A 10,488-nucleotide genomic window follows, 5' to 3' on the forward strand; every position below is an offset into this window, starting at 1 on the left:
GCGAAGCGAGGGCCAAGGGGAACGGAAAGAGTAGAACTGAATGGAAACTGAAGAACGGTGGAGGCAGAAATAAAAAGGGGAGGTGGAGCGAAAGCGAAAAACAACACACAGAACAGAACGAAAGATGACAAGGCGTGCAGGAGTAAGTGCATTTCCACACGTGTTTTCGCCGGCTACAAGTTCATCATACAGATTCATCAATCCACCTTGAAAATGCCGGGAGTGGGTGGGAGGGGAGATCCCCCCGCACTGCCTATAAAGTGTGTAGTGAGTGCAATGAGTGGCATCCTTAGCCTCAGTCACACAGTGCCGTTGAACTTCCAAGTTGTATCAACTTCTCTCGTTCGCTGAACATCGCGATGAGCCGACCAGTCGCCGCCGGTTAGTTCGGATATGTTGAGAATATGTTATGTTAATTTTATTTCAACATTTTTTAAAAAGTATCATTAGAAAATCTGTATCCAGCGTTACAAAACTCGATTGCACCTCGATGTGTGTATTATAGTGGCGCAGCGGTACAGCGCCTTGCCTGAAGAAGGGTCTCGACCCGAAAAGTCACCCATTATAAAATTATAAATTGTCCCTAGAGTGGGTGGTGATCGGTGGTCGGCGCGGACGCGAATGGCCTGCTTCCACGCTGTGTCTCTAAACTAAAACAAAATTAGAGGGAAAAAATGTGAGGAGAGCGATTTAAACGGCCCAGAACTTTGAATTGATTTTAATTTCAGGTTTGGCTCCCAAGCAATGGAAAGTTGCAATCCTGGCCATCCTTCATCTCTTCTGCTTCTCCGTCGGGAGTCCGATTGAACGACAGCATAGCATAGATGTGGGGAAATGCCTGACTATCTCTAGACACCTACTTGAAGAGGTGAAGGAGTGTCTGGTCCATGTAAGTCATTCATAACTTCTTGCAAAGTGCGCGGTTCAAGCTGCGAGTTTTGTGTTTAAATTTAGTTTATTGTCACGTGTACCGAGGTAAAGTAAAAAGCTTTTTTGTTGCGTGCTAACCAGTCTCCAGTCTGAAGAAGGGTCTCGATCCGAAACCTCACCTAATCCTCTCCATAGATGCTGCCTGTCCCGCTGAGTTACTCCAGCGCCGTGTCTATCTTCAGCGGAAAGACTGTACAATTACAATCGGGCCATCCACAGTGTACAGATACATGATAAAGGGTCTTAACCTGAATAACGTTTAGTGCAAGATAAAGTCCAATAAAATCCGATCAAATATAGTCTGAGGGTCTCCAGCGAGGTAGATATTAGCTCAGGACGGTCTCTGGTTGTAGTAGGATGGTTCAGTTGTCTGGTAATAGCGGAGAGGAAACTGTCACTGAATCTGAAGATAGACAAAAATGCTGGAGAGACCCAGCGGGTGAGGCAGCATCTGTGGAGCGAAGGAAATGGGCGCCGTTTAGGATCGAGACCCTTCTTCAGACTGATGTGAGGGTGGGGGGGGGGGGGGGGGGGGGGGGGGCGGGAATAAGAAAGGAAGAGGTGGGGACAGTGGGCTGAGGGAGAGCTGAGAAGGGGAGGAGAAAGTAGGGACTACCTGAAATTAGAGGTCAATGATCATACCGCTGGGGTGTAAACTGCCCAAGCGACATATGAGGGGCTGCTCCTCCAATTTAAGGTGGTGCTCACTCCAGCCATGGAGGAGGCCCAGGACAGAAAGGTCGGATTCGGAATGGGAGGGGGAGTTGAAGTGCTGAGCCACCGGGAGATCAGGTTGGTTAATGCGGACCGAGCGGAGGTGTTGGGCGAAGCGATCGCCAAGCCTACGTTTGGTCTCACCGATGTAGAGCTGCTGACATCTAGAGCAGCGGATACAATAGATGAAGTTGGAGGAGTTGCAGGTGGACCTCTGCCGCACCTGGAAAGACTGCTTGGGTCCTTGAATGGAGTCAATGGGGGGGGGAGGCAAAGTGACAAGTGTAGCATTTCCTGCGGTTGCAAGGAAAAGTGCCCGGAGAGGGGGTGGTGAATCTGAAGAGGTGCGTTTGCACACTTCTATGCCTCTTGCCTGATGAGAGATGGAAGAGAGTGGCCAAGATGAAACTTAATTACGCTGGTGGCCTTGCCGAGGCAGCATGATGTAATGGAGTCAATGGAAGGGAGGTTGGTTCTTCGTTTTCTTTCGTGTGGCGTGCACAGCCTAAAGTTGTTGGACAACTTGTTCTATTTGATCTTCCGTTTGTGCACGTGGAGTTGGTTGCATTAGTCAAAACAGGGCGGACCACGTGAAGGTTGCAATCTTCCACCCCGGGGGTTGGTTCGAAATGTAGAAAATCTATATTGCATAAATGTACAAACAAGAAACTGCAGATGCTGATAAATACAGAAAAGGACACTATGTGCTTGAGATAGCATCAGGTCAGATAGCATGAAGGATCCCGACTCAAAACGACACCTACCCATGTTGCCCAGAGATGCTGCCTGACCTGTTGAGTTACTCCAGCACTTTGTGTCATTTTTTTTCTAAAGAGTATTTTAAAAATCATTACCGAGAAAAGGTGACCAGAAGAAGGCTAGGTCACTCATTCATCTATCAGTTTTCTTAATTCCCGCTTTTGTGCCTATATCCTCTTCTGTTTTATCCGTGGCTTATTCGATCACACCGAGAAAACACGTGGAATTTATCTCGCACAGTGGATTCTGGTGGACCTTTGGTTTCGGGTCGAGACCCTTCTTCAGACTCGACCCGAAACGTCACCAGTTCCTTCTGTCCAGTGTCGATCTTCGGTTTGAACCAGCATCTGCAGTTCATTCACTTTTAATATCTGCTGATGTTAATATCTGCTGTTGTTCTTTACTAGCCGGACGTGACTGATGGGTTTAACTGCAGCGACACTGACATAATGTTGGAAGATATCACGGCGAATAAGACCAACACCGTCCTGGCTTGTTCCCCGGAGCAGGTAAAATAAAGCAAGCGCGTTGTGACATTAGAGAACATTTTTGTTCCCCCCTCCCCTTGGTCAAACCATTCCAAACGTGTTTTTTTCTCCGTGAATCTGCAGGAATTGGTCAGGATCAAAGAAAGCCCGCAGAACTGCCTCCGCTCCAGCCAGGTAGGTCAAAGCAGATTTTAATTCACCCAACTCGCAGTTCAGTCGCTGAATTTAATTTGCGTCCGGCATCACACCGTGTATATTGGTTTTTTATCCACAGTGCTACCAAAATATTACCGCGGATCTGCAGATTTACGAGGGTAAACTACAGAACTTCACGCAAGTCACCAATAACGTGCGCAAGGGCATAGCCAGTCTCCTAAAGGTAAGCGTGCAATTCTACTCAAACTAAAGTTATGTGTCTTTAAAATAAATGAGTGAACGCTGAAACTCCGCGGAGGGAGAAAACTACATGCCCCCCCGGAAAATCCAGCCTTTATTTTGGTGGATTCCCTGAAGTACAGGGCGGGATCCATGTTTAAGTGAAGGAAAAATGATGGTATTTATTCTGGTGCATCGGCATGTTGCAAGGCATAACTCGTACACGAGCTCCAGCGTCACTGCTCAAGCCCCATTCCTGGTTACAGTCGAACAAGTCACAGACGTCGTTAATAGCTCCCTTTATTCAGCCAATCTGTCTTTCCAAAGAAAACAAACCCGCACTCCCTTGCTCCTTATCCAGCATCACTCTTCAAGACGGCTCAAAGCATCGATGACTCCAACATCCGCACCCCCACCACCCGCACTTCCTGACGAAATCTGGTACCTGCCTCTAACTTAAAGGAAACACTGAAGGCGGATCCGGACCCGAAACATCACCTCTACATGTTCTCTAGAGATGCTGCCTGACATAGAAACATAGAAAATAGGTGCAAGAGGAGGCCATTCGGCCCTTTGAGCCAGCACCGCCATTCATTGTGATCTATCAATAACCCGTACCTGCCTTCTCCCCATATCCCTCGACTCAACTAGCCCCTAGAGCTCTGACTCTCTCTTAAATCCATCCAGTGACTTGGCCTCCACTGCCCTCTGTGGCAGGGAATTCCATAAATTCACAACTCTCTGGGTGAAAAAGTATTTTCTCGCCTCAGTCTTAAATGGCCTCCCCTTTATTCTAAAATACCGACCTACCGAGTTACTCCAGCACTTTGGGGTTTTTTGTGTGAATCTGCACCTGCAGTTTCTTGTTTCTACATGAATGAAGCGCTCTGAGATTTATACTATCTCTTATACCCGGCATCACCAACACATTGCTCTGCATTTGTTTCTGCAGTTACTCATTTTACTATTGTTGACATGTCCCCACTAATGGCTTCTATTCCCATTCCAAACTGTACTGTTTCCACAGGCTGTAGAAATGCTCCAGGAATTACCTTTGTCCCACACTTTATATGCCATCATCATTCAATGGCAAGGCATCCATAGAACAGTACAGTACAGGAACAGGCCCTTCAGCCCACAATGGGTGCAGAATATGATGCTAAATTAAATCTCCTCTGCTTGCATGTGATCCAAATTCCTTCATTCACTGCATACCCATGTGCCTATATCCAAAAGCCTCTTAAATGCCTCTCATATCCTAGCAAATATGTGTCCGCATATAACATCTTAACACCAGCATCACCCAAGCATCCTATCTCGAAACAAATACATTTCGCACCAACTACTGCTTTGGCATTCGGTGTTGGAAAAATGAAATGTCCTCAACATATATTAAGAACAACACAATCATCTTCATCCATCAAAGTCTGTACCCTCACAGAAGTATTAGAGAAGACTTTAGCATCCCTGATAATGGAGAAGCAAGGGAAAATATTGTTGATAGACACAAAAGCTGGAGCAAGTCAGCGGGATAGGCAGCATCTCTGGTGAGAAGAAATGGGCGACGTTTCGGGTTGAGACCCTCCAAATATTGTTGAGGTTTTTTTCAAACCTCTCTAGTTATAGGACAGGCACCAAGGAATGGAAAGCTGCCAACATTGTAATGTTAGTTCTGAACGGGTCGAGTCTGCAGTAGGGTCCCGACCCGAAATGTCAGGTATCCTTGTTCTCCAGAGATACTGCATGGCTGGCTGAGCTACTCTGGCACATTGTGTCTGACATTGCTGCATTATCCACTTTGAAACCTAGATTTTTTTATGCCTCGCAACATCGGAAATCCAGCTTTGCAACTACCTCCACGCTGATAACTGTTCCTTTACGTTCAGTCTTCCTTCGGCTTCTGCTTATTTCACCTCAGAATTGTCTGCCTTTAGCCACCTACATTCCAATGTCTGGGGAATCCTTTCATCACCATCCTGCAGATAATGTCACCTTCCTTGCATTCCTCTGAACTTGAGCATAGGATCTCACATAATCAATCCATGTCAAGACTCAAACTACATGGGCTAGCACCTTGTGGGAAATTGCTTCCCTACAAAGTCCAGTACCTGTGATTTGTTACATTCGTTAACTTCATATTGATGGAAGTATTAACGGCATGTTTACTGAATTATTGCCCAGGGAATGTTTGACGGCTTGTTTACTGGTCATTATTTGCCCAGGGAAGCAGCAAGGAGCAACAGAGTGGTGCAGTGGTAGAGTAACTGCCTTACAATGCCAGAGACCCGGGTTCGATCCTGACTATGGGTGCTGTCTGTATGGAGTTTATATGTTCTCTCTGTGACCGCATGGGTTTTCTCCGAGAGCTCCGGTTTCCTCCCACACTCCAAAAATAGAAACATAGAAAATAGGTGCAGGAGTAGGCCATTCGGCCCTTTGAGCCTGTACCGCCATTCGATATGATCATGGCTGATCATCCAACTCAGTATCCTGTACCTGCCTTCTCTCCATACCCCCTGATCCCTTTAGCCACAAGGGCCACATCTAACTCCCTCTTAAATATAGCCAATGAACTGGCCTCAACTAACTTCTGTGGCAGAGAATTCCACAGATTCACCACTCACTGTGTAAAAAATGATTTTCTCATCTCGGTCCTAAAATACTTCTCCCTTATCCTTAAACTGTGACCCCCTGTTCTGGACTTCCCCAACATCAGGAATAATCTTCCTGCATCTCGCTTGTCCAACCCCTTAAGAATTTTGTACGTTTCTATAAGATGTACAGGTTTTGTAGGTTAATTGGCTTTGATAAAATTGTACATTGTCCCTAGTGTGATCGCTGGTTGGTGTGGTATCATTGGGCCGAAGGGCCTGATTCTGCACTGTAACTCTAAAGTCTAAAATCAACATATTACTCCAGCAGATGAGCAGTATGATTCCAGTGTACAAGTAAGGACACAGCAAATTAAAACAGTTAAAGGAGTTAAAACAGTTATAATGGGTGACTTCAATCTACATATAGATTGGGTGAATCAAATTGGCAGGGGTGCTGAGGAAGAGGATTTCTTGGAATGTATGCGGGATAGTTATCTAAACCAACATGTAGAGGAACCAACGAGAGAGCAGGCTATTTTAGACTGGGTATTGAGTAATGAGGAAGGGTTAGTTAGCAGTCTTGTTGTGCGTGGCCCCTTGGGCAAGAGTGAACATAATATGGTTGAGTTCTTCATTAGGATGGAGAGTGACATTGTTAATTCAGAAACAAGGGTCCTGAACTTAAAGAAAGGTAACTTTGAGGGTATGAGATGTGAATTGGCCAAGATAGACTGGCAATTGATTCTTAATGGGTTGATGGTGGATATGCAATGGAAGGCATTTAAAGACTGCATGGATGAACTACAACAATTGTTCATCCCAGTTTGGCAAAAAAATAAAACAGGGAAGGTAGTGCATCCGTGGATAACAAGGGAAATCAGGGATAGTATCAAAACAAAAGATGAAGCGTACAAATTAGCCAGAAAAAGCAGCCTACCAGAGAACTGGGAGAAATTCAGAGTCCAGCAGAGGAGGACAAAGGGCTTAATTAGGAAAGGGAAAATAGATTATGAAAGAAAACTTGCAGGGAACATAAAAACTGACTGCAAAAGCTTTTATAGATATGTGAAGAGAAAAAGATTAGTTAAAACAAATGTAGGCCCCTTGCAGTCAAACAGGTGAATTGATCATGGGGAACAAGGACATGGCAGACCAATTGAATAACTACTTTGGTTCTGTCTTCACTAAGGAAGACATAAATAATCTGCCGGAAATAGCAGGGGACCGGGGGTCAAATGAGATGGAGGAACTGAGTGAAATCCAGGTTAACCGGGAAGTAGTGTTAGGTAAATTGAATGGATTAAAGGCCAATAAATCCCCAGGGCCAGATAGGCTGCATCCCAGAGTACTTAAGGAAGTAGCTCCAGAAATAGTGGATGCATTAGTGATAATTTTTCAAAACTCTTTAGATTCTGGAGTAGTTCCTGAGGATTGGAGGGTAGCTAATGTAACCCCACTTTTTAAAAAGGGAGGGTGAGAGAAAACGGGGAATTACAGACCAGTTAGTCTAACATCGGTAGTGGGGAAACTGCTAGAGTCAGTTATTAAAGATGGGATAGCAGCACATTTGGAAAGTGGTGAAATCATTGGACAAAGCCAGCATGGATTTATGAAAGGTAAATCATGTCTGACGAATCTTATAGAATTTTTTGAGGATGTAACTAGTAGAGTGGATAAGGGAGAACCAGTGGATGTGTTATATCTGGACTTTCAGAAGGCTTTCAACAAGGTTCCACATAAGAGATTAGTATACAAACTTAAAGCACACGGTATTGGGGGTTCAGTATTGATGTGGATAGAGAACTGGCTGGCAGACAGGAAGCAAAGAGTAGGAGTAAACGGGTCCTTTTCACAATGGCAGGCAGTGACTAGTGGGGTACCGCAAAGCTCAGTGCTGGGGCCCCAGCTATTTACGATATATATTAATGATTTGGACGAGGGAATTGAATGCAACATCTCCAAATTTGCGGATGACACGAAGCTGGGGGGCAGTGTTAGCTGTGAGGAGGATGCTAGAAGGCTGCAAGGTGACTTGGATAGGCTGGGTGAGTGGGCTAATGCATAGCAGATGCAGTATAATGTGGATAAATGTGAGGTTATCCATTTTGGTGGCAAAAACAGGAAAGTAGACTTTATTTCTGAATGGTGGCCGATTAAGAAAGGGGAGATGCAAAGAGATCTGGGTGTCATGGTACACCATTCATTAAAAGTAGGCATGCAGGTGCGGCAGGCAGTGAAGAAGGCGAATATTATGTTAGCATTCATAACAAAAGGATTTGAGTATAGGAGCAGGGAGGTTCTACTGCAGTTGTACAGGGTCCTGGTGAGACCCTGCGCACAATTTTGGTCTCCTAATCTGAGGAAGGACATTCTTGCCATAGAGGGAGTACAGAGAAGGTTCACCAGACTGATTCCTGGGATGTCAGGATTTTCATATGAAGAAAGAATGGATAAACTTGGTTTGTACTCGCTAGAATTTAGAAGATTGAGGAGGGATCTTATAGAAACTTACAAATTTCTTAAGGGGTTGGACAGGCTAGATGCAGGAAGATTATTCCCGACGTTGGGGAAGTCCAGAACAAGGGGTCACAGTTTAAGGATAAGGGGGAAATCTTTTAGGACCGAGATGAGGAAAACATTTTTCACACAGAGAGTGGTGAATCTCTGGAATTCTCTGCCACAGAAGGTAGTTGAGGTCAGTTCATTGGCTATATTTAAGAGGGAGTTAGATGTGGCCCTTGTGGCTAAAGGGATCAGGGGGTATGGAGAGAAGGCAGGTACAGGATACTGAGTTGGATGATCAGCGATGATCATATTGAATGGCGGTGCAGGCACGAAGGGCCGAATGGCCTACTCCTGCACCTAGTTTCTATGTTTCTATCCAAAAACTGCAGATACTGAAAAATCAGAAACAAAAAAATAGAGAATGCTGGAAACATGGAACAGGTCAAGCAACAACTGTGGAAAGAGAAGGTAGACAAAAATGCTGGAGAAACTCAGCATCTATGGAGCGAAGGAGATGGGCAACGTTTCGGGCCGAAACCGTTCTTCAGACGTTTCGGCCCGAAACGTTGCCTATCTCCTTCGCTCCATAGATGCTGCTGCACCCGCTGAGTTTCTCCAGCATTTTTGTGTACCTTCAATTTTCCAGCATTTGCAGTTCCTTCTTAAACACTGTGGAAAGAGAAACCGATTTGAAATTTCAAATCAAAGATCCTTTGTCAGAACTAGAGGAGAGAGAACATTTTTCCAGTTCTGATAAAGGGCCTTTGATTTGAAACAGTAATACTGTTCCTCTTCCCACATTTGCTGACCAACTTCTGAATGTTTCCTTCATTTTCTATTTTTTGCTCAGGAGATTTTGATTTTTTTTTTGTATCTTTGCCGATGACCTCTAGAATATTGTTGAAGAAGGAACTGCAGATGCTGGAAAATCGAAGGTACACAAAAATGCTGGAGAAACTCAGCGGGTGCAGCAGCATCTAGATGCTGCTGCACCCGCTGAGTTTCTCCAGCATTTTTGTGTACCTATAGAATATTGTTTGTTTTATCAATTCAAATCTTTACTGTAATCCCATCCAATCTACCGTTACTGCTTAATCCTGTTTTTTTATCCTCCTATTTGTAACAATATATCCTTTCTTTAAATTTCCCATTACATTTCTCAGTTGCATTTCTACTTTCTCTGAATCACCTTCTTTAACAATCCTCCCTTGTTTTCTCTTCTTTGCGACACACTTGTCCTCCGGCAGGTTCTGTTTAATTAAAGATGTACACAACAAGAAATCAATATTTATATCCGGAATTTTGTCGCCTTCCACCTATTTGTTTTGCCAAAAGGAAAACCAACTAATTTTCATTGCAGATTTAATTTCAGTTTACATAAATATGCTAATCTACTCTCAAGCAATTAACTATTTATGACCCAAAGTCTGATTCCTAATTATTGTCATTTCTTTTTTCATAGGCCCTGAATTCTGATCTGACCCATGAAGATGTTTATACTGAGGGTGGTTCAACAGATGAAGAGAGAGTCATCAACTTTCCCCAGAGGATGGCTTTGTGCAAAATACTCCAGTCCTTCAAATTACGTACCATCACAATCAACAGAGTGATGAGCTATCTTAGCCAAGCTGAAAAGTAGCTGTGAAAAGTATACGTTCTGGCCAACTGTGTTTCCTCAACTTTTTATTTGCACTATTTATATCAAATATTTGCCTTGACACTCCCATTGGAACAATTAATTTATTTAAATATTTATTTATTATTTATCTGTTTATGTGGGATAACTGTTATATTATATTGGCGACCACTGGGTCTGCTAACATGTAAAGATGATTCATATTTAAGAAACTATTTTCTTCATACGTAACTGTCAAATAAATGTCCATCCTTGGGCGATTTTACATTAAAGTGTTGTGGTTTTCACTCTGATGCATTTTAATATTTAAAAGCAAGAAAAATGCCTGCAAAAAAAGTGCTTTACATTCAAGATCTTATCGAGTCCACATCACAAAATTAAATATTGTTCATTCAGAGCTGAACGCACTTCTCAGCATTTTCATTATCGGCAGCGAGATCGGCAGCTGTGCATTGGTTTACCAGGTGAGGGCATTTATGCAGGTGTT

The 10,488-nt window shown here is 43.9% G+C and overlaps 1 protein-coding gene across 1 annotated transcript; it reads left to right on the forward strand.

Annotated features, from left to right (window-relative positions):
• Positions 1 to 277: 277 nt before the first annotated feature.
• On the forward strand, positions 278 to 10,219 carry LOC116980159 (interleukin-12 subunit alpha-like). The gene is made up of 6 exons (XM_033032268.1): positions 278 to 381; positions 729 to 889; positions 2,811 to 2,912; positions 3,015 to 3,065; positions 3,166 to 3,270; positions 9,828 to 10,219. Exons 1-6 carry the CDS (start codon positions 360 to 362, stop codon positions 10,002 to 10,004), a joined length of 618 nt encoding a protein of 205 aa, XP_032888159.1. The 5' UTR covers positions 278 to 359; the 3' UTR covers positions 10,005 to 10,219.
• Positions 10,220 to 10,488: the final 269 nt, after the last annotated feature.

The sequence above is a fragment of the Amblyraja radiata genome, chromosome 13 (assembly GCF_010909765.2).
Source record: "Amblyraja radiata isolate CabotCenter1 chromosome 13, sAmbRad1.1.pri, whole genome shotgun sequence".
Taxonomy (NCBI): Eukaryota; Metazoa; Chordata; class Chondrichthyes; order Rajiformes; family Rajidae; genus Amblyraja; species Amblyraja radiata.